Genomic DNA, 25909 nt, shown 5'->3' on the forward strand with positions numbered 1-25909 from the left:
GAGTACTCAATTATAATCTTAAAAAATGTCATAGTTATAAATATGTTACATATAAACTGTGCAAAGGTGCCCATAACGCTCGCCGCTTGTCTTAAATTTTGTACCGGATGAGAGCCCTCAGCGCTCCCCATTTGTTCGGCCAAGTAGTTAATGCCATCTGCGGCAAATCTACAATAAGTCACGTCAAAAAATAATAATAATAAAAGAACAGAAATCTCCCGTTTTTTTCCCTGAGCCTACGACTTAACTCGGAAATGAGGATTACGGTGCCTGCCCCCCAGCTACCAAAAGTCCCCACAGCAGCGGGCACGAAATCATACAGTGGCGCCAGTGCTGCGTATTTTTCCCTCTTCTTCTCAGCGCTTTATATATTATAAAATAAGTATATTTGTTATAGTCTAACTTGTATCGCCACTAAAATAGCTGCAAAAATTGGCAATAATATCAATAATTGAAAACTATGTAAAATATTAATTTATTTAATTTTAATACTATTCTTCGTACTTATGTATAATGTATACCTACTCCTTTTCTGTTGATGTAAGATGATGTGAAATAAGTATCATCATCTTGTGGGCATTTAACATAATACTTTTTCCTAAAATAAATCAGGTTAAAGATAGATATCATAACAGACATCATAATAAGATAAATTAACTAGGTAAGTCCGCTGGCCGCTGGATGCGGGCAGCGCAGGACCGATCGTCGTGGAGATCCTTGGGGGAGGCCTATGCCCAGCAGTGGGCGTCATACGGCTGATGATGATGAACTAGGTAAGTATCTATAAATAAAATAGAAAAGTTGAAACATAAAAGATTTTCTTTATTTATTAACTCAATACAACATTGTCATAACATAACTTATTATAATATCAACACTATATAGTTATGATACAAAATTATTTTTTTATATTTTTATGTATATTTTGATTATTCAAAGATATTTTATTTTATAATATTTTCTACAATATCACAAGAGAGCGCAGGACATTTATATTTCACGTCTAATATTCTAGTTATAATTACAGGTGTGCTAGGACGGGTCGGTATAGATCTCGTGTGTCCGGCGCCTGAGGTGGCAGGGACGCGAGGTAGTCTAGGGCCTTCTGGATTTCCTCAGGGACGGGGGGAGACGTCGGGAGATGGGCGCCCTGAGGCTGGAAGCCGTTCTCGTCTGCGATGTATGATAGATGGATAACCTGCAAATTAAATAATAGAGTTTAGCATCTGAGAGCTCTCTTCTTCAGTGATCCATTTTACAGGTTCGTTTTATGCGTATCCTTTTAAATACAGTGTGAACAGAACATCACCTCCAGTGGCGACGGATCCAGTAAAACGGTCATGTAAATACAGAGCAGTGAGTTTTCACTGTGTGAGCTGTCTTTACTGAACCTAGATACCAAACATAACTAGGAGGTTTATTTAGTTATTAAAGTACAACTTACAAGCTTCACATTAGGTTTATATCGATTCAAATGACTTTTTGGCCCCAATGCCTATTCTTAGTATCCATATGTAAACTTAACGTAACATAGAAAAGGCACAATAGTAGGGTAACTAATTGTAATACTTAAAGACAAAAACATATATTATAATATAGCCGAAAATTATTAATATTAGGTTCTAGATTAAGCCAAGTATTAATCTAAAAAGGCCTTTTTAAATAAATTACACTATGTCATACTTTCATGCCGGAATTCACACCCGAATTCGCTTGTCGAATTAAGCAGCGTCAGGCTTAGCTTTTGAGAGAAATCTACAGTTCAAGTCAAAAGGTTTCCTTACCTGTCCATCAGGCGCCGTGTACTGGTACTGTCCCTGGGCAACCTGCGTTTCCTGTTCCGGGACGCCTTGGTTCTTCACGTACCCCTGCTCCTCCGCCGCGATGCCGTTGCCAGTTTCATAGCTAAATAGAATAACATTCATTTATGTATTTATTTAATTGGAACATTTACAGAACCACGCGTTTATTCACAATACATCTCAAAACTTTGCATCAAACGCATAGATTAAGGAATAATACTACGAATAGAACGGCAACTCTCCGCTCCCCACTTGCGGCTGAGCTAGGTTTACCTCACCCCCTTTCGTACTTTAGTCTTCAATTATATGGGCGCCAGATGTCACAAACACAGAAGTGCGTGTACGTTGAAGTCAATGTGTAGTGTCTGTGTAAAACAAGGTGTTTTGTATGAAGTGTCCGGAGTGTGTAAAAATGCTACAATTTACTCCCCAACGGGGATTAGGGTTAGTTTAGGTACAGTGCTTCTATTTCCTAATGTCCCTCGGCAAACATCGTATTCCCAAATGTAATGTAATTCATAAATATGGAAATTATCAATCCTTTGTATTGGGGAATACGATGATTGCCGAAGGGCAATAATAAAATAGAACCACTGTAGGTAAATATGTATTTTCTTCAAAAAAATTACAACTCTGAATCTATTTCTACATCCAAACTACTTTACTCAATCAGGTGTAATTACACGATAGGAATATAAATTATGTTTATTGCAGTCAAAGTGTAAAGAAGGTCAAATTGTTCAGATTTTAGAGAAGCGCAAACATACTTTTATCAAATCCTAAGGATGTTAAATACTTACTAATAAATGTCACGGCTTGACAGCGGCCAACATATAACTTGATCTTACGAGAATGCGGATATCCTAAAGACTTGATTGAAATATGGTATTTAAAAGATGCACAAATCATAATATATCAACTTGAATTTTATAGAAGTTATAAATTCGGTAGGTGTAATATGGGTGTACATAAAACAGGTTAAAGTTCGTACAAATGGAAATAGATAAGTATCTTAAAATATCAATTATAAAATGACGAATCGCAGAGAACAGCTTCTATTAAAGAGATATATATGTCGTTAGTGTAAATGTTCGTTATATTTTTGTTTTATTTATTATTTACTGGTTTCCATTTTGTTTTATTTGTTTTGACTCCGATCTTCCGTCATTCATAATTCATAATATAATCATGCACCTATAGGCATTGATGTATATAAAATGTTATATAGGTTTATATTATGCGTCATAGATTTTTGAAGGTGAAACTTGTAAAATATTGGCAATTTGTAGCCTATCGTCAGATTGAAAAATTCCTTGTATTGCGACCCGTTTCCATATTTAGATATGATGTACCAATGTATCAGTTATTGATACAACAATTTCATCAGCGCAGATTACACTATTAAGTTTACATTAAGCATATACTCATACATTGTTGGTAATGACCATCCCGATAATCGTAGTTTAACTCAACATTTTGCCATGACATTTTCATTTGCGTAAGTAACAATATACGCTTCATATTTACATAAACAGTTAAAGTAGCTTATAACATCGTCACGTATAGCCTTGTCAAACAAATTGGTGCCTGGATATGAGAAAGGAGGAAAGAATTTCAGTACTAAAATATGTAAATTGTTGTACAATCAGTGTGAAACTACTGGCCTAAAAGCCTAGGTTTACCTAGACACCCGTGATCTTGAAATGGACTTACTACACTACATTGTCAAATACTTATAACTATTTGTAGGTATATGCAATGCCACGCTTATATGACTATTTAGTAGTACTATACGAATACAAAAACACGTGGCAGATACTTTATAAAAAACAGAAAATGAAACAGAAGCTTTTAAAAAACTGTCTGTATTAAGTCATTGTCCTCCGTCATTCCATACCACTCAATTCCATTGCCCTGCGTTACTGTTACCCGATACATATAATTTGGGGATTAACAAGGCAAGAGTAAATAGGCACTTTTTGGGTTTGTGTGGTTCACCTTAGACCACATCGCTGCTTTAAACCAAGCTGGATCGTGGTCAAACGCACTCAAATCTTTTAATAAAAATAGTACACTATGTTGTTTTGTTTAAATAAGAAGTTTGTTCCCATAAAAATAAGTTCCGTGTAAGATAAAATAATAATGCTTACCTAGTAGGTACCTATGTCTAGCATGAGAGATTCACTTTTTCATTCATTTACCTTACCCGAGGTCTTGTAAGTCCTTTTTTACAGAAGACTATCAATCTGGCCAATCTGACCTCCCCACTCATAGTTAATGGTTTATAATTGTTATGATATATTGTTAATAGTCTTTGGTTGAGTTTATGAGTTTAATGCTATGAAATTTGAACTATAATTAACTTACCCCTTGTTTAGCTTATGCCCGCGGCGTTGCGATTTCGTTAAGTATACTGAGATTGTCATTTTCTATTAAATACCTTTTACATATTGTTAAAAAAACGAATAAAGAAGATGAATAAAATCACCATTATAGATGGCGATAAGGCTCACCACCATTCACGTTGGTCTAACAGAAAGCTCGGTGAAGTGTGGGTAATTAGTTCATCCCAATTGGCATATAGCCGTGAACTTATGTGTTATGTGAATAAAATCATCATGCTTATATTTTGGTGCAATAAAGTCGTTCTCAAGTTATGGCGTGATCAAAGGAATTAGATTAGTACCTCCATTTATAAGAGCCATCAGGGTTGATGGACTGCTCCTGCCTGATGATGGGGATGGGCTCGGTAGTGTATTGCTGCTGCTGGTGGGACTGGTATGGCTGGATGCTGATCACGTCGGCCAGGGTCGCACCCACCACGGTCAATAATACCAACTGCAAATGCAAACAATTTTATCTTATTCTCTAGCCTGTATTCTTCCACTAAGAAAAGGTCATTCCTTAATCCTACATCTTCACCTTTCTAATAATAATTTAGATTAAATTGTAGAGGCCTTTACGTGTTGGCTTCGGCCCCACACACGCCTTCCAAAAGTCCGGGAGTCCCGGACATTAGCGCATATTAAAGTGTGTGCGCAATGCAATCAAATGTCAAATAGCAATATTGCTGTTTTAGATAAATAATTGGTTTGATGTGGCCTTTATAATCCCCCAAAAGATTTGATAACAATGAACTCAAACAATGTAGATTTCAAAACTACAATAAACACTTGTAACTCTGTCCAGCCCATCAGGCATTACAGGCGTGGTGAATGTATGCATGTATGAATGAGAAAATAATTAAAGCTATCCAATCGAAGGTTAAATGATGAACTAATTCGTAAAAGTACTTTAAAAATCACGAATCAATTTCACCGAATAAAAGGTTTCACTTACAGTGCACTTCATGTTGGATAAACTGCAGTTGCAAGTAGGCTGTGAGAATGATGCACTCGGGACTCACCCCCAGTATTTATACGTGAATTTTTACCGCAATTACGTATCGTCACAGAAACTGTGTCATACGTTATGGTATTTATGTAGTTGGCAAGTACCAAGACCCTTATCTTAACAAGGTTCTGTAGGAAATTATGGTAAGTACCTAGTTATTATAATATGTATTAATGATAGAGATAATTAAGGATATTTGATAAGCGTCGTACCTACTGTAAATATTTGTCATAATTTAAGTTTATATTCATATTTGTATAATTTACCGCCTTGGGCATGTATGGTAAATTATAGTTGTACTTATTAGACAAATAAATAAATTAACATTTTTTTTAAATAAATCTTCATTGAAGCTATTTAGATAAAATCATATTAAGTAAATACTTAATGCCAATATTATTTTATCAATGATTTAGAACTGTCAATAAATGTATGCTAATTGGCTAGATAAATCTAGTTTTTTGAAAAAAAAATAATGCTACTACTTAACAATGTTTTTTTTTAAGTAAATATATTTTCTACCTTAAACGACGGCCTCTGTGGTCCAGTGGTTGAGCGTTCCGGAGGTCTCAGGTTCAACTCCCGGTAGGGACTTATCAATTACAAAAAATCACATTGAATTTCCTAGTTTGGTTGAATATTACAAGCTGACCACCAGAAGTAAGATTACCCGTGCTTCGGAAGGCACGTAAAGCCATTGGTTGCGGTCACAAATTACTAATGTAAATAAGTAGTCGGTATATGAGCCATGTCAGAGGCCTTTGGCAGCTCGATGATGTCGTGGTGATGATGTTGGTAATTCACATCACAATCCACACGAAAGAAGAAGACCGTAAAGAAGGAACTTTTGAATGCATTTACTTACATTATAATGTTATGTGTGGTTACACGTTTTTCGACTTAATTTGCATAAAATTATAATAGTTTGAATACAATTCGCAATCCCAACAACAGTTTATTACACATTGGGAGAAAGCAACTAAAGAATTACGTAGTATGGGTTTATCAAATGTGTTCCTAATTGTAAATAATATTAATGAGTACTTAAGAATATTTCACAATCCCAATTTATTTACCACAATCAATAATAAAACAGTGGCCAATTTTGTTATATCACTTTTAATATTGATGGGCTTATAATTAATTTATTTTATTTTGAATTTCAGGCCTTTTCATAGCAAGCAAGGTTTAGTCAATTCATGCGTTTACTAGGCAAGCATACTCCATTCTATCTTAGATCGCGTTGTTATTTACTATCAGGAAGACCCTATTTAAAAAAACGAGAGATTGGAACATAGCGCAGTACATAATATATTTGTACTAGTTGTAAAAACCATTATGTTACTTTTTGGCATATTGCATTATTTTTTATCAAATTACTCGACAAATTACTAAATACCTAAAAACTTCTCTATGTTTAAATTTTGAATGAAATTATTAGCATAACAAATAAAACATACTAAACAGTTTCAGAAAGAAAAAGAGAAGAAGAAGAGAGGAGAGGAGTTCAAGAAGATCTTACATGGAACAGATTAAAGAAAAGGTTAACGTCGTATCTTATAGGGAAGTCAAGGAATTGGCCTTTGATAGACTGGAATGGATAATGCTACACCGACAAGAGCGTGGCTCTTAAATTGATGATGATGATGAAACAGTTTCAGCAAGTTCCAAGCGCTCGTAGAGTTCTTCTAAAACCGTAAGCGCTCCAGTCTACCATAAGTTACGTCAAAATGAGATCTTCAGACGGATCTCAAACCACAGACGCTCCGGTGACATACTTCACGAAGGCTGCTAGGGTTCCCCGAATAAAACACAAAATCTTTAACAGGAAACAGATCCAAAACACGTTCTCATTATTTTAGTACCTATACTTATTAAATAGTTTTTTATAGAATGCTTTTACTTATGGGGACATAAATTACCATTATGTTGCAAGTTACTGACTTGTAGGCAGTTGGTTCTGTGTAATATACTTTTATGTGTAAGTAATGTGATAATATGGCATCTTATTAAAATACTAACCGCCTTACTTATCAAAAATAGACACAACGGTGAATATGTTTATAAGTATTTGACAGCCAAGCAAAATTGGATCCAACTAAACAAATAATATAATAAGTGCTCATGTTCCAAAATAAACCGCTGGTTTATTTGAAAAAATATACATTGTTTGAATTGGTCTGTACAAAATCAGCTATCAGTTGTAAAAAAGATACATTGCTGTTTTTATGTTTCAAATTAAAGAATTGTACGGACTCCTCAACGATAGCTGAAAATTACAACCTGACCAATACTTTTTGAAGAAGAAATTATTGAAATTGCCTCATCAAGGCTTCGTTCACAAAACGAATACTTATGGAATGCCCAATGACATTTATCTCCATAAGAATATATTTTATTTGCAAAGGTTCGCAACATACAGTTTATTGCCATGTGCGTAAGTAAATACTGCGCAACCAACAATATCCTTACAACCTGCCTGTATGCCTACAAGAGCTTTTAAGATTATAGATAAAAATATTTTTTTTAGATATATCTCTGAAAACTTCGGTTTACCTCTAAAAATAGGTAAAATCTTAAGCTTTATTAATCTTTGGTAGGTATGATATTGGTCTTTTAATAAAAAAAATGTTTGATTAATAAGTTAAGCATACATAACACATAAACAGCCTACATACGTCCCACTGCTGGGCACAGGCCTCCCCTCAATCAACCGGAGGGGGTATGAAGCATACTCCACGCTGCTCCAATGCGGGTTGGTGGAGGTGATAATAAGTTCCAATTAAAATTATTTCTTAAAAAAACCAACATTAGCCATAACGTATCAAAACAACACACACCTCGAAATATATTATTACTACGAATATTTGTCAATTTCTGAGTTCCTATAAAGTACATTTTAAGTCATTATCGTTAACTTAACAAGGCATTATTAACATTTTTCTCAGCCTTTTTATGCCCGATGTTTCAAGTACGAAACGTCAGCGCTGTCAGAACCAAACATAGGGTGGGATAACACATATTGGACAAAATGTTGATATTTTCATCGCAAACATGGAATAATCCCAAAATCAAAACATATCATATTTTACATCTGTAACTTTTTAAGCGACATCATTTTTTTTAGATTTTAAAATAAAATCGCATATCTTATTCCAGACAACTCAAGATTTTATCTTGTAAGATGGCAAAGATAAAGCACGTTCAGTAAAGTTCCTTTTGGCTTTACCTTGAAAAGCCCTGGGTAACAACGGAGAAGTCTCGCCGACAAAGCAATATAAGCAAGGTCTTTTCCAACATCCTCAGTTCTTATCCGTTTCGGCTATTCATCTCCCGTGCCGCATTGATTAATATGCGCCCTACGGCTATGGGACGCGCGCTGTACCGTCGCTTGCGCAACCACGCGAACTCTGCCGAAGTTCTGCGCAATGACTGTCCACAAAGGACATCACACCTAAATCTTTCATCTCAACAGCAAACAGATTTAAATCTCTGCTCAAATTCTTGTAAAATCATTTATTGTAAATGTAATGCTGTGTGGATGCAGACAGCGACCATCGACTTAGTTGCAATTGACAAGTAGAGAAATAAGTGTTGTAATGAAACTTTTGAAATGGGGACGATTCAACGGAATCCTAAACACAATAGACGTATATAAATCAGAATCATGTTGAAATAAAACGCAATTCATCAATTACGCATTTATTTATTCATAAACAATAGTTAATCAATAGCCTACTTAGGTACAAAATAATATGCCTCTTTCGTAAATACTGTTCTTATTTAAACCTTCTTCGATTCGTCCTTGGCGGTATTATTGGGACCGTATGGGACCGGCGGGATGGGACGGTACGGGTTTAAAGGGTTTATTGGATTCAATGGGTTAAGCGGGTTCAGAGGGTTATACCGGGCGGGGTTGTAAGGATACCGCGGATCGTTCAGCCGGTTGACAACGCCATTGTTGTAGAAACGGTTTCGATAAGCAGTCGAATACGGGTCGTATCGGTTGTAAGGGTCGAATCGATTGAATGGGTCTAGCAGTTTGTCTTTTCGCCCATCTACGATCGGCAATACGGGGGGGATGGCTTTCCCGTCCGCGGGAATGTGCACTCCAGAGGGACGGAAACCTGGAATTGTACGAGTTCCATATTAACAGTATTTCTTACACGAAGCTTATTCTAATATTTCAGTTTGCAATCAGTTACTCAATTATTATTTGAAATAAGTAAGTACTCAAATTATTCTCTGATTACGTAGACGAAATAAATCATTGCATTTCATTAATATTTTGCAAATTTTTTTGACTCAGATGGCATTAACTTCTTGGCCAGTCAAATGGGGACTGCTGAAGGCTCTCACCCGGGAAACATAACTTCATATGTATGTCAAGTAATAGGGATTTGGCAAGCATGGGTATGTTGATAATAAATGTTTGGATTACCATTTTCATCAGCGACATAGCTCACTTGTATGGGCGTGCCGTCGGGCGCAACGTACGCGTAGCTCCCTTGAACCACCTGTCCAAACATGAACCTCACTCGTAAATGTTTATTAAAATCGTAATAAATCAAAGAAATACAAATTTATGGAGATGAGCTAAAACATTTTATTTACTCGTGTCTCTGTCCTTAATTAGTTTGAACCCTTGCGACATGTGACCTTAAAGTTGTGTGCGCAGAGCGGTTGAGTCAGCGATTTGCTCGCAAACTAGAAGTTCTCATATCGTACGCTCACATATTTGTGGTAATTTGTATAGACAATAAAACAAGTATCGCCAAAATTAACGACATGGAAGCACAATATGTTATATTTGAAATGTTCATCATGTTGCAAACATTTCTATAGAAACAATAGGTACTAAATTGTTTCGTAAGTGCAAAGTATTTTATTATACTTTATTATTAAACCCTTTTGCTTTACTAATAAAGTAAGACGAAGAAGCTTCCAATATAAAGCTAAGCTATATTGAGCTCACAAGTACCTAAGCTTATGTAGTCTGGGACAATACATTCGACTATATAGATATCCCAATGCTACTCCATTGGGAGGTAGGTAGATAAAGGTAGTTCAGTTGGTAGAAAACGCTTGCCTTTCACTTTGACGTCTCAGGTTCGAATCCAGCATAAGCCTAAACCAATGATTATCGAATTTGTTGTAGAATTCATATTTGGATCATAAATGATTATCACATGCTCAGCGATGGAGGAAAACATCGTGAGGAAACCCACAATCCCGAGAAGTGTATTTTCGGAGGTACCTATGTGACCTAACCTGTATTGGGCTGGTTTTCACTTTTCGGGTTGGAAGGTCAGACAGGCAGTCGCTTCTGTAAAACCTGACCTGTCACCGTCAGGTTAGGTAAGCGAACCCTGTAAAACACGAGATAATGGAGTAGTCAGAGGTACATCCATCGTAAGACGATATAAGTACCCACACCTCACCGAGCTTTCTGTTAGACCAACGTGTTAGGTGATGAGCCGTATCACCATCTATAATGGTCGAACTGTAAACTTTATCTTTATTATTTCATTATTTTTGTTAGTGTTAACTAACTTGTGTTCCCTGAGGCTCGCCGGCGTTGTCGATGTACGCGTCCTTCAAGTACCCGCTCTCCTGAGCTTGTTTGCCGTCCGCTGTAGAGAAGCTGAAATTACAGAAACAATTATATGTTATCTTGAAAAGGTATAAAGTAGCCTTCAGCTTTGCTTTTTGCTTTTGATTGGACTGGAAGCAGAAAACAAACAGTAGGACGCGTCCAGCTGCTTATCTTCCCAGGCATGTCATAAAAACCGACAGAGGATTATATCCATTTTAATATGGTGGACCATTCTATTGGCGATGGGTTGATCATGTGTCACGATTTGATTTTGCAAGTTGTCTACTGATAACACATGGCTCTGCCTATCCCATTAGGGATTACAGGTGTGAAAATAAATAACGTAGCCTTCAGCGCTCAAATTATTCACATTTTGCATACACGTGAATTGAATTTTGGACATTTATTTATTATTTATTTATTTCAACTCCAATACATCATACCTAATCAATCGAAATACGTCTACTGGTTCCTTTACCTTGAATACACACGCGTGAAACCTAAACTTCGACTCTGGCGCATCCATTTACCGTCTTCATCCATTATTTGATATTATTTTTATAGGTAAGTATTCAAATTTGGACTACAAGTACATGCCCTTGGATTTGATAGAATGAGGATATTTGGCAGCGGCTAGAGGCGGAAATCCGAGGACCGAGCTCAGTGGCGTACCATAGGAGGGGCCTATGTCCAGCAGTGGACGAACTCAGGCTGTTAATCATGGTGATGACATACAATTTAACACGTTTATTATGCTTACAATTTATATTTAACTTTAACACATTCCGATTATACAACCTAGTACGATAATGCTACTTTCAAAAGAACATCACAAAACTCACCTGAAAGAGTAAGTTCCATCCCCGACGTGATCATTCGAGTAAGTTAAGATCGGGATTGCTGGTCCCGCGGCGGGATTGAATCGATTATAATATCCATTATTATATCCGTTGTACCCGGGTACGATTGGTCGTGGTGTGGGACCGAAGGGGAACGGCCCTGCTGCTGGGATTACAGGAGGTACGGTGGGCGCTATGGCTGTGGGGATATTGGGGGCGAACGGGGCTGTAGTGGGGCCATACGGGACCACCTGTCCACTTGTAAGCGACAGATAGAGCAACACACAGCTGAGTAGCCGCAACATCTGAAAGAAAAGCATAACGTTAATAGTCTGCTATAGGATCACGCCCTTTTTCTTTATGTTAGATATGACTTGTCTTGTTTTCGTCGTCACAGGATTGGGCTTTTATTGACGTGACTTATCGTATATTTAACTTCGATTACTTGGCCGAACGAATGAGGAGCACTGAGGGATCCCACTCGGTTCAAAATTAAAGTCAACAGGCCTAAGTGTGCCCAGTTGGTCCCGAACTTTGGCTCAAAACGTCTTCTGAGAGGATTATTATTAGAAAGAATTAATCAACCCTAGTAATCCGACAGGATTTGGCACATGCTTATAAGTGGACAAGATTTTCTTCGGATGAAATTCACTACTCGATGGTATACAGCACTATTTAAGATATGTAATATACTTCCTGTTAGTCTAAAACACACTTATTTATTAATATATTAAATAACCATAGCAATCCAGACCATAGAGAACTTGTTGAGCATGGCCAGTGTACGTGGACGATGTCGACGGGCAGGTATGTTGTACCACGAGTTGCCATCCACTTCGGTGACAGAAGACTCCGTAAACGAGTACCGTATCTGTACAACATGCTACCAGTCGACATACTTCAGAAGTGCAATATAAATAAATTCAGTAAATCTTCATTTTAAACATCTTATGCAAAAGATCTCTTAGCTATAGGTGAACCGTAAGTATTTTAAAACAAAATATCTTTAAGCCAACTCCACTCCCACAAGCAAACCGAGGAATTGGTTTTGTGGGGTTTTTATTGTACCAATATTTTTTTGTATTAATATGAAAAATGAAGGGAGAGTTGGAGAAAGAAGGGGGAGGCCCAGCGGTGGGACACTAACTAGGCTACAGAAAAAAAATATGAAAAATAAACATTTTACTCACTTACTTATACCTATAAATAATAAGGTACGGTCACGAGCATTAATATGTATACACTTTGGTACCATGTCACATTAACTTTTTTGACAAATTGAACTGGAAGTCTCACTAAATTTCAAATATGTTAGTGCGACAGAGTCCTAGTGGGTACATTACATTGCTCATAACTGTACAAACGTCCGTAGTGTACCTGTGCCACTATATACCTACAGTTTATGATAAATATCTTGGGACGCCAATACAAAAACACTCCAATATTACAGTGGCTGTCAGTTGTCTTTCGAATATTAATTTTATGTATAATAATAAAAAACTGCGGGAGATCGATCAGTGACGACATTTATTAATGATCCATCATTTCCTGATTGCGCCTTGTCTAATAAATCTACATTTATTTTTAGTTTATAATATACATAGGTACATATTTTTTGTCAAAATATTCAAGTGTCTAATAATAGTCTATTTGCAAAATAAGTTAAGGTGTTTTTTCGAGATAATTGTCTTTAATATTTATAATAAGTAACTTTAATACTACACATAAACTACTCGACATAAACTTTAAAAAACTACGGTAAATGTTTTAATAGAGGTAAATTAATGTTTATAGATAGGAAGATAAGAACGTAAACAAGCTGCCATACCTGTCGGCGCTAATTGTTACCCGTTTCAACGACTGTCAAGATAATACTTGATGACTTTATGAGACTGAAATTTTAAGTGAATTTGAAGGATCATATATGATATATAAAGATTGGAAAATATCCAACAATAAGTAACATAATTATAACATAAGCTCATGTCTATACTCCCAATTGGACTAGTCGGATGTACCCATGCTTCACCGAGCTTTCTGTTTTCGTAAGTAAGTACCTAACGTTTAGTAAATTATTATTTTATCACAAGAGATTTATTTTTCCAAAAGTCAAGTAAATTGGTTCACCAAGTCCCCTTAACTACAATGTGCATTCCTATCGATATGATTCCACCAAAAACACGCACTTGTCTTAAGTTCGCACAATGCTATGTCGTCACACTCAGGCACTCATGATTAACATTTTTACCTTAATTATTTTGTTAAATCCAACTGCACACGGTGTTCTCAAAGTGCTACTGTTTGGCGTGAGATCCAAATATTCCATTTATAGGCAGCAGGGTTGCTTTGTGCTGATATTTTTTGTTATGCCATCGCTCGAACGTGAGGTTCACACACGTCCCTTCTATCTACCAGCTGTTATTAACCGAGTTATACTTAGAGTATTCTGTTGAGCTTGTTGAACACGAGCACGGTAAGCCAGAGCATTTACTAATTTCAACCCGAAATTACAGTAAATGTTACGAGCCCGCTACATGGTATTCTATTATCCACTCATAAGTTGCACAAATATCCCAAGGTGGTCTATTACTTACAATTTGGTTATTACAAAACAGGTACCCTTATTTTGCTCTGCTTCAGACATTGAGTTATTATCTGGTTTCAACGATTACTGACTGACACACAAATGAGGGGTTTGTTTAGATTTATTAAGTGAACATGTTTTCATCACAGACATAATCACCAGTAGCAAATACCTACACGACAAACGCTGCTACTGTCCGTGGTCACCAAATATCAGGTGAGCGGGAAATTCACTTGATTAGTTGATTGTTTCTGTTCTTTGCTGTGCAATGAATCCACTTACTGCCTCTTTTTTTTCGTCCTAAAGTGTCACACTACTGGGGAAAGGTCTCCCCCACCCCTCCCTCGCCCTCTCCCTATTGCGTTTCATATTTCAATAACAATTCCCTATCCATCACAACATCATCATCTACAACATACTTCTTCATCAGCCCTACCGTAGTCAGACTTCGAAAGTGCAATGCATCACTTGTTAAAACTACCCACAGCACATTCAAAATTCAAAAATATCTTTATTTAGTAGGTATCACAATTAAACGTCATTTTTTACATAACACAGATCTCTCTCGCCTAAAACTACTGCAGCTTCTCACAACTTGTATAGCCGGGGAAATGAAGCTGCAAGTAAAACCTCGGCACAGGCCCCTTTTTTGGAAAATGACATTATGATATTATGAACCAAGTATCGCTAGCCATGCTACGCAGGTATAATAACGGCATTAGATACAATATTCCAATCATTAGGAAACATTGAATCTGAACCCTAAATAAACAGCTAATTAAGTACTTAATTTAATGAGACGTTCGTTATGTAAAAATTGACGATTCAAAGTGTAACTATGTTACCTACTGAATAAAGATATTTTTGAATTTTTGATTTTTTTGAATTTAAACACGAACCACGAGCTTTTGATTCAAGAATTGAAAGTAAATCAGTTTTTAGTAAAGACGTACCTATATTTCTTGAATAGTTTCAAACTGTCTATGATCCTAAATGGTGAACAGGAAATGCTCTACAGGTTATAAAAAAATATATCCTATGCAGTGTATTTAGTCATATACAGAATGCCGTATGAACAAGTCCCAAAAAAGGTTTTGGATATAACCAAAATGAAAACCAATGTTTCGGTAAATCAGACAAAATTTATTGGTCATTAAATCTAAAATATAAGTTCCTTATGAACATCTCGATACCGCGTTTTAATTCGGTACAGCGCCATCTAGCGATCGTCTTACGGACTAATTATATGATAATGAGTTTAACCTTTTACAAACTTAAACATTCCGGCCCCCATGGACCGAATCCATTAAAGAATCTTAACTTGTAACAATAATTCTAAGTTTCAACTAAATGTTGGTATACAATGACCTTAAGCAACAAGAAAAGTAAACTAAATTAACCTTGGTATAAGTAAATTAACATTAGTAAAAATAAACAAAAATGACAAAAAATAAACAAAAGTGACTAAAAATAAACAAAAGTGTTTGCAAATAAACAAAGTGACTAAAAATAAACAAGTGTCTACAAATAAACAAAGTGACTAAAAATAAACAAAAGTGTGTGCCAAAAAAATACGCCAAAACAATAAAATAAAATTAAATAATCATACCATATAAGATGGTTAACCTTTAAAACAACTAGGTGTGACTTAATGGTAATACAATTAGTTTTGACACAGGTCTTTTAATATTATTGCCTTTATATTTAAGCGTAACAACGCGTGTAATATTGTCCAAACCGGGGTGTTTATGTTTTACTACTCCAAACAGCCACTTAGCTGGAGGTAGATCTTCCTCCTTCACTAAGACAACGTCTCCAATCCCAGGCTCTGGAACATGGTTAACCCATTTATACCTGTGCTGTAATAGAGTGAGATACTCCTGGGACCATCTACGCCAGAAATTCTGAACCATTTTTTGCGTAATATTCCATCTGGACAAGCCGCTTAAGTTGGAATCCTCATAATTCGCATCCGGTGCTAACACCAAAGGTTCCCCCACCAGGAAATGACCTGGGGTCAGTGGGAAGGGATCTTCAGGGTTGGTTGAGAGCTGTGATATAGGCCTCGAATTAAGGCATGCCTCGACCTGAGACAACACCGTGGTGATTTCCTCAAAGGTGAGTGTACTCTCTCCTATAACCCGTTTTAGGTGGTGTTTGGTCGACTTTATACCCGCTTCCCACAGTCCTCCAAAGTTTGGAGCACGGGGAGGGATAAAATGCCAAGTTGTACCGTTGGAAACTAACCAGTCAGCTATCTCTGTTGCGACGTGAGATTTCTCTACGTCGAGTAGCTCTTGGAGTTCTCTGGCTCCACCAACGAAGTTAGTTCCATTGTCACTCCAAAGGTCAGAGACATGACCTCTTCTTGCTACAAAGCGTTTGAACGCCGCTAAAAAGCCCTGTGAAGTCATGTCACTGACCGCTTCCAAATGTATTGCTCTTGTGGCCATGCAGACAAAAAGGCATATGTATCCTTTTGTGGAGCGATGTCCGCGGCCCTTGGTCGTGCGAATGTTAATCGGACCTGCATAATCCACACCACTTTTACGGAAGGGTTTATGAGCAGTAACTCGCGATTCGGGAAGTTGACCCATCATCGGATGGTTGGTTTGACTTGAGTAGCGAATGCAACTCACACATCTTCTCACAAACTGACGGACAGTAGCTTTTGCTCCGATCACCCAATACTTGGTTCTCAAGTAATTGAGCATGAGTTGAGGACCACCGTGTAACGTTTTGGTGTGAGCCTCGGTTACTAAGAGATGCGTGAAATGCGATTTCTGTGGAATAATTGCAGGATGTTTCATATCCTCATGGAGTTGAGCATTCTGCAATCTTCCACCTACTCTCAGCACTTGATTGGAATCCAAAAATGGATTCAGTGAGGTAAGTTTGCTTCCTTTTTTTATTTTTCCTGTCCTTTCTAGACTTTCTATATCTTCCTTAAAACCTTTCCTCTGACTCAGTTTAATACATGTAAGTAGTGCTTTATCCAATTCTTCCACTGTTAATCCTTTTCTAGGTTTTTTCTTTTCAGATTTCTTCCACTGCAGTACTCTTCTACAGAACGCTGTGACCCGGAGCAGTTTCTTCAACGACGAGAAACGAGCTAACAGGTCATCGTCAACGTTACAGGTAACCGTATAACATTTTTCCTTTACTTTTCTTTCTTCTAGGTTAGTATCAGTGACTTTTTCTTGTTCGTACTTTATGTTTTTCAGGTGTAACCATTCCGGTCCGCGGTTCCAGAGCTCGTGGTGAATCAATTCTGCGGGGTGAAGACCCCGTGAGGCGCAGTCAGCAGGGTTCTCCTTAGACGCCACATGTGACCATTGGTTTCCTTCCATATTGGTTAATATTTCTGAGCACCTATTCGCTATAAATGTTTTCCATCGGCTGGGGTGGCTTCGGAGCCACGCTAAAACTATAGACGGATCCGTCCAAGCGTGTAGTTGCGGCTTAGGTACACTCAAAATCTCTGCTACCTCAATCAGAAGTTTAGCCAATAGAGTTGCACCGCACAACTCGAGACGGGGAATTGAAACCTGTTTAACAGGCGCAACCCTCGTCTTAGACGTGATTAAGCGAACATGAACATCATCATTCTGATCAGTAATGCGAGCATAAACGACCGCCGCGTAGGCGACGTTTGAAGCGTCTGCAAATCCGTGAAGCTCCAGACTTTTGTCTTCTTTATTTGCGTTGATCCATCTCGGTATGCGCACTTCAGCAAGTTTTCCTAAGTCAGAGCGGAAGACTAGCCAATCTTTGAGCAATGGAGCTGGCAGCTCACTATCCCATTCAATACCCGACAGCCATAAGCGTTGAATGAAAACCTTCGCTGTTGTAATAACTGGAGCCATCCACCCCAAAGGGTCAAACAACCGAGCTATATCTGATATCACTCGTCGCTTTGTTACAGTATCTCCCACTGGGGGAAGCTTCACGGTGCAGCGGAATTCATCTGCCTTACGATCCCATATGAGACCAAGTATTTTTATGGTTTCATCAGTCTTCAGTTCTATGTTCTGTTCTGTATCCTTACTTTCGTCTTTGATTAGCTCTAGCAATTCAGTACTATTGCTAGACCACTTTTGAAGCGGAAAGCCGCCACGACTGAGCATTTCAGTGATTTGCTCGTAAATTTGAAGACCTTCTTCAATTGAATGGCAACCTGTCATGAGGTCGTCCATGTAAAAATCATGAATGACTCTGGGTGCAGCCAGTGGAAACTGCGCACCTTCGTCGTGGGCCACTTGCTGCAATGCACGTACAGCTAAGTATGGCGCTGAAGAAGTTCCGAACGTGACTCTCATAAGTCGAAGATGCTGTAAATCAGCATCCGGATTTTCTCGCCATAGGATTCGTTGGTAGTCCACGTCCTCCTCCGCCACTTTCACTTGTCTATACATTTTGACAATGTCTGAGACAAGTGAAATAGGGTAACTGCGCCACCGCATGACTAAATGCCTAAGATCAGGCTGAAGAGATGGACCGACCATCAGCTCTTGGTTTAGCGACACACCGTTTGTACCTACACATGACGCGTCGAATACCACACGAACTTTGGTGGTGTCTTTATCTGGACGTACTACTGCATGGTGAGGCAAATACATAACCTCTGGTTTGTCTATTTCAGACAAAGGAACTACTTCCATGTGCCCTAGACGAAGATATTCGTCTATGACTCTTGAGTACTCCGTTTGAAGCACCGGATCCTTTGAAAGGCGTTTTTCCAACTGGAGAAATCGCTTCATCGCAATGTCTCTAGAGCCACCATGTATGCAGAGAGGGTCGTCTCTAATAAATGGTAACCGGACTACATATCGGCCAGAGTCATCTCTAGTGGTAGTGTGAGCGAAGAGATCTTCGCATCGCTTTTCTTCAGGAGTCAAATGTTTGACTTTGCTGGAGATAGGCTCTGACTCGATTTCCCAAAATCTTTTTAGTAGCTCGCTATCCTCAGATTGAGCTAAATGCATGCTGGTCACAGCATTGTGAAAAGTGTTAATGTGACTGTCATTTACAGGTGATTCGTATAGTCTGCCAGAAAGAATCCAACCAAGCTTGGTTTTTTGTGCAATTACAGAGCTTGACGGACTCCTGATCAACCCTACTAACAAAATCTGACTATACACTTCGGCACCTAATAACAAGTCGACCTTGTTCGGCGTACCGAACGAAGGGTCTGCTAGCTCCGTAGACTGGAGTTTTGGTAACACGTCTATAACTATCTTTCTACTTGGTAGTACAGTGGTGAGCTTGCTGAGCACATGAGCTTTAACTGTGATGTTAAAGCTGGGGTCAAGGCGAGACTGAATCTTAATCAACACGGTGGACTTTGAAGCTATCGTCGCACCCTGGTCGCCGCCCAAACCTGAAACAATACTGGCCCCAGGTACCTTTCTGAGGTTCAGTAACTGGACTGCAGCCTCTGTCACGAATGAGGCTTGCGAGCCCTGGTCTAGCAATGCTCTTAACACAAAACTGGTCTTGTTTTTCTGGGACTCCACCCGGACTAGAGCGGTAGCTAAGAGTACCTGACTGCTATGATTTGAAAAACAAGTTGTGAACACTTGATGGTTTGAATTTTCATCAGGTGTCGTGGACGAAGGGATTTCAGTTGTGGTAGCAACAACTACCCTATCCTCTACCGACTGACTAGGTTGGTCTGACTTACCTTGGTCGTTGGTTGGTTTGAAACCTTTGGGATGAAGCAATGTGTGGTGCTTTTTCTTACAAATTCGGCATTTGGTAGACAATCTACACTGATAAACTGAGTGACCGGGGGACAAGCAATTAAAACATAAACGGTGAGTTTGGACAAATTCACGTCTCGCGTCTATATCCTCCTTTGCAAATTTCTTGCAGTTGCACAATTTGTGGTTGTCTGAACAAAATGAGCACGACGCCACAGTGGCGACAACGTGCGAATAACCCAGCTTTTCCAGTTTCCGAGTCTTCAACGTTCCCGGATTGGAATCATCCAAGAACTCCAAAGACCGGAACCTGGTTTCTAAAAAATCAAAAAATGCGGCAAGGGTTGGCAATTCTTGAGTTGAAGTACAATTTTTTTGTTCCCATAACTTACGGGATTCAGCATCTAGTTTTTGTCCTATCAAAAATATTATTATCATATCCCATGATTTTGTTTTAACACCGATATTCTCTAGTGCTAACAAACACTCCTGAGTGCAATCAAGTAAATGTCTAATAGCAACAGAGGATTCTGTAGTGATAGATTTTTGATTTACTAACTTCTTTAAAATGTTGGTTGCCAAATGTTTTTTGTTATTGTATCTATTTTCTAATTGAGCCCAACAATTTTTATAATTATCTGCAGTGCATGGGATGTGACGTAACAATTGTTCTGCCTCACCTGTGACAGAACTTTTTAAGTAATGTAATTTTTGAACGTTGTCAATATTAGTGTTAGCATGGATCAGTGAAGTAAACAAATCTCTAAAACTTGCCCACTCAGAATAATTTCCCGAAAACTTAGGGATTGTAATTTTTGGCAATTGTACATTTGATTTTTTATCACTTCCCTGATCATTATTGCTACTACCACTTGAGCTACTTGCACATTTGTCCGCGGGTTTCAATTCTGCGAATTTATCCTTCAACTGTGACTTATATTCGATATAAAGTTCCTCAACCTTTCCATAAGTATCATTTTTATAGTAAGTTGAACTAATTAATTCCTCACGTGATATTTCATACACAACTTTTCTATGATTACTACCAAAAATCTTCCAATGTTGATCTAAATTGTCTAAACGTGTTTCAATATAACTGAGAGTAATTCTATCTTTAGGAGCCTTTTTAAAATTAATTTGAGCCTTTGTAATACACTTCTCATCAAAAAAATCGAAACACTTCCGTTTTCATTGTTTCTGTCCGAATTTAACACAAAAAAGAATTCGTACGATGAAAAAAAATACATAAATGTATAGCTGGCAGTTTGGCCATTACAGTAATAAGCGAAAATTCTAAATTCAAAATTAGAATTTCATTTGTTTATCTTATAAACGAAATGAATCACTGTTTTGAGACAAATGTGTGTTTAGGGTTGGAGTACATTTAGCGTTTAAAAACTAAAAATTGGCGCCTATCCTTAAACTTTTTGTTTTTTATTACAATACTGTGACTTTGGGACGTCTGAAAAAAGGTTTTTTTTCTAAAACGTATGGATACCTCGCCCACAGAAGCCGCCCAAGTTGTGGCATTGCTGGATTCTGGCCTTAGTCAGCGTGTTGTGGCTGCAAGACTGCATCTAAGCCTGTCATCTGTTCATAGAGACTATAAACGTTATCGGGAGACTGGTTTGTTCACGCGCCGTTCAGGATCTGGCAGGAATCGAGTCACTTCTGAGCGAGATGATCGATTTATTGTAACAACTTCTTTAAGAAATCGACGCCTTAACGCTTTTCAACTGCAGCAGCGGCTTCGTGTTGTACGAAGGGTGGCTGTAAGTGACTCTACAATTAGAAGAAGGTTGAAGGATCGTGGACTGGTACCGCATAAGCCAGCAAATGGGCCGAAATTAACTGCAGACCATCGAAGAGCGCGACTTAACTTTGCACGTGAGCACCTAAATTGGTCATACCTACAGTGGAGCAAAGTTCTCTTTTCTGATGAGTGTAAAATTATGCTGTATGGTAACGACGGAAGGAACAAGGTCTACAGAAGAGACGGAGAACGCTATGCACAATGCTGCATTGAAGAAAAGGTCAGCTATGGTGGCGGTTCGTGGACGGTTTGGGGAGGAATCAGCGCCGACGGTAAGACAGAGCTTGCTTTCGTGTCTGGGCCACGTCTGCCTGCACTAAACTGTCATCGGTACGTCGAAGAGTGTCTCGAGCCTCATGTGATGCCCTATGCACATTTTATTGGCAACGGCTTCATATTCATGCACGACAATGCTAGGGCTCACACCGCGGGCGTCGTACGAGATTATCTTAACGAAGTCGATATCTCTATTATGGAATGGCCAGCAAGAAGCCCGGACATGAATCCCATTGAACATCTGTGGGATGAATTAAAGAAACGAATTCGAGCAAGAGATCCTGCCCCAGAAACACTTAGCCAGCTGCAAGATGCAATCCAAGAGGAATGGGACAATATACCACAGCATGTGATCGTGACTCTCATCCGATCGATGAAGAACCATATGGAAGCAGTAATTAGAGCTCGGGGAGGGAATACAAGTTATTAAATAAACGTTTTTTAGCTTTTTTTTTCATTTACGTGTGTTGTTTTATCCATTTCCTTTATACTCCATACGGAATAAAAATGACTCATTTAACAAAATACGAAACCTATGAAAAATTCATTTAAATTTAGAACATTAACATTAAGATTTGATAAGCTCATATTACTCACTATTAAACGACATTTAACATTTATTCCTAAATGTACACATTTTTCTGATAATCCTGACAAAACGTAAACTTGCAAGGTGTTTCGATTTTTTTGATGAGAAGTGTAGTTTCCGCAATGTTTTCTTGCACCTCATAATATTTTTCTGCCATTGTAAGTTATGTATATAACACCAATTAATACAAAATAATATTACTAGTGAATTAATTACAATTCTTACTACTGACTAATTTCTTTTTCAAGTTGATAAGTACTCTCGAGCTTACACAATAGAGTAATGAGAACTTAAAGTAACACAAAATGTTGAAAAATTACAAGTCCATAAAATTTTTAAAGTCGAAGTTGAACAAAAATATTCCAAGTCCAGTTCAAAAATGTCCAAATTTTTCTAAGTGTTTAGCACTTCACTCGAATCGCAAACCGGCATAGGTTCCCCGTCGGAACACTTTTTGCAAAATTATTCTAAGTCCATGCACTAGTAATTTGAAGTTAAAGTTCGGATCTTCTAAGATATAAGGTCGCAAATTGTACTTACAGTTTTGTCCAGTTTGTTACCACTATAGCACTGTTCACTCACACATATATGCACTTTATTCACTTTTGGGCATTCCCGCCCCACCGTCATCCGTCCCAAGCGATGACGTATCTGTGACGCCAAGCCACACTCCCACGAAGACGCACTGGTGATGACTCGAACTAGCTGTGACGTCGAAACTTGTGCTGCACTTGGGGGTACCGCGGGGGGCCCCCCTCCGCCGCTTCTCCGTGACCCAGTAGCTCCCCTAGCTACTTCTTCAAACAGGCATTCGCCTGTACCCGCACCATAGGCAGCAAACCACCACCTCGTCGGCGCAGTTGGACAGTGCACTGTCTACCCCGAAAGCCTACACCGGCAATCGAAGGACCATGAACAAGTCCCAAAAAAGGTTTTGGATATAACCAAAATGAAAACCAATGTTTCGGTAAATCAGACAAAATTTATTGGTCATTAAATCTAAAATATAAGTTCCTTATGAACATCTCGATACCGCGTTTTAATTCGGTACAGCGCCATCTAGCGATCGTCTTACGGACTAATTATATGATAATGAGTTTAACCTTTTACAAACTTAAACACCGTATCTCATGGTAGTGTTGACATAAGCAGCTTTAGCTTTCCTTTTAATGTGCAGAACCCTAAAAATAATAATTGATACTAAAAAATACAAACAAAGCAGGATAAAATTTTCGCATTCCCATTCATACACAAAAAAGAGTTATTATATCTAATCATTTGGTAACTCGTAGTTACGGAATGTACGCACCATTATTTCAGAACACACAGTTTGTGTAAAGTAACTGTCATTAAAACAATGATTCCATACAAAACCCAAATAAAATACACGAGCGGGTAAGCCATGCAACCAATCATAATTCATTAAAAGAAGGTCGAAAACTGTGTTTTCATTAAGCTCGAACACATAACAACTGAGATATGCATCTCTTTGTCAATTATCCGACGTAATTATAATTTGTCTTTTTTTAAGAATATCATTATGTACTCGTTTTATATGTGATTGACTTTTTGTGAACCAGTTAATGAGAGGTATCTTGAAATCTGGGATTATATGTTGTATAATTTATACTAAGCTCAGCACAGCTACCAGATATTGAGATGTTTGTCTTAGTCAATTGAAGCCTTCAAACTGGACGTCGCTACTTGTTTATTTATAGAATATTTAAAAAAATATAATGAGTATTCTAAAAAAACCTTCCCAAAAAAGTTTATTGCTATAAAACATGAAATAAGAACAAAACAAGACATGTCTGAACGTCATATCAACGCTGAATAAGGCCGTCATATTGGTATATTTTATTACTGAAAAGATTTCCCGTTTTTAATTGCTGCACCATAATAAAAAGTCATAAAGAGTCATATTATCATAATTATTATTGACGACGAAGATGTTTGAAGATCAAAATCACTCAAGATTTGTCATTGGCGCATAGCTAACTGCGGAAGCCAGAGGAAAAAAATACCTTCTTATAAAAGACATCAACGGGATCTCTTCATTAATAGTTTTTTGTATAGAAAGGTCACGCGTGCTAATAATAAATTATTTTCTTTCTTTCCCTTTTCTTTAATTTTATATTCAGTCTTTCAATTAGGTTCATAGGTTGGAGTAGCTCACGTCCGTAATACTTACCCTCGAGATTCTATACACTTGACCCCTTGGTGGTGCTAATCGAGAAACACATTTACCGGTGGTAGGCTTTGGCCGAGGATGGTTATCACCACCACAAAGTCTTGCCGCCAAGGGACGAAACTCGTGTTCCGGCATGTCTGGAGTAGCTGTTAGAGGAAGAGGTTTGAGGTTCTGGTGTACGTAGGTACGGACCCGAGTTGACCAACTTCGTATTAGTACCTCGCCCCACTGCTATCTCCTTGCCTTATTATTATTCTTCAAAACGACAGTGAATAGACATTTACTACGTAAGCAACAATCTTAAGTCACATCTTTCCTTCTTCCCTTCTTACCATCAGGTTAGATTGTGGCCATAGGTTAACATATCTTTAAGAACTATTCCAAATATTTCATTAAAAAGATGCAATCACTTTGAAAAGTATTATTTAATCTTGCAGTAATGATAAATCCTCGTGTCTCATAATATGCATAATTGTGTTATTTCAAGAATTATACGGTTACCATACTTATCTTAAAATTGGTTACACACGGGTAAGCCCGTTTCAAAATAATAATAAAAAATGTATAATCTAATTGATGTACGTATCTCATATAGAAGTAATTAATATGCTAAATTCAATTCAAATTCAAATTCAAAAATATCTTTATTCAATAGGTAACATAGTTACACTTTGAATCGTTAATTTTACATAAGGAACGTCTCATCCGCCAAAAACGACTGCACTAACTAACCACCTTATCCTACTTAGTATTTAAATGTTGTTACTCTTTTTGAATCAGTACATACATAAACATATTTTTTTTTAAATACTGCACGTGAATCTGTCTGTCCCGGCTACTACTTACTTAAGTAATGCATAGCCTAAAGCAGCTCAATAGTCACTCAGTAGTCCAGGGCCATGAGGTGGTCATTGGTCTCACAACCCATACAAGACAACAACAATACTGGAGTAGGCAAAGTATGAACTAAGTCACTGAAAGATTCTTAAATCACCTTTAGGCTTAATGCACACGTTGGGAATATTGCTTGCTCTGATTTGTCGGCTGTGTGTGCAGCAAGCATGTAGTTGTGATATAAAATGAGAGGTCAATGACCTATTTATGGCCAATAATTCGCCTATTAT

At 37.8% G+C, this 25909-nt stretch overlaps 1 protein-coding gene across 1 annotated transcript; it reads right to left on the reverse strand.

The window, feature by feature from the left end:
• Window positions 1-940: 940 nt before the first annotated feature.
• LOC126366948 (uncharacterized) lies at window positions 941-24920 on the reverse strand. Its single transcript, XM_050010292.1, has 10 exons — window positions 24842-24920; window positions 15972-20233; window positions 11634-11935; window positions 10749-10839; window positions 9637-9712; window positions 8985-9322; window positions 5142-5180; window positions 4489-4640; window positions 1785-1905; window positions 941-1198 (listed from the first exon to the last, which is right to left on the reverse strand). Exons 1-10 carry the CDS (start codon window positions 24918-24920, stop codon window positions 1022-1024), a joined length of 5637 nt encoding a protein of 1878 aa, XP_049866249.1. The 3' UTR covers window positions 941-1021.
• Between the last annotated feature and the right edge of the window lie 989 nt (window positions 24921-25909).

The sequence above is a fragment of the Pectinophora gossypiella genome, chromosome 5 (genome assembly GCF_024362695.1).
Source record: "Pectinophora gossypiella chromosome 5, ilPecGoss1.1, whole genome shotgun sequence".
In the NCBI taxonomy this organism is placed as follows: domain Eukaryota; kingdom Metazoa; phylum Arthropoda; class Insecta; order Lepidoptera; family Gelechiidae; genus Pectinophora; species Pectinophora gossypiella.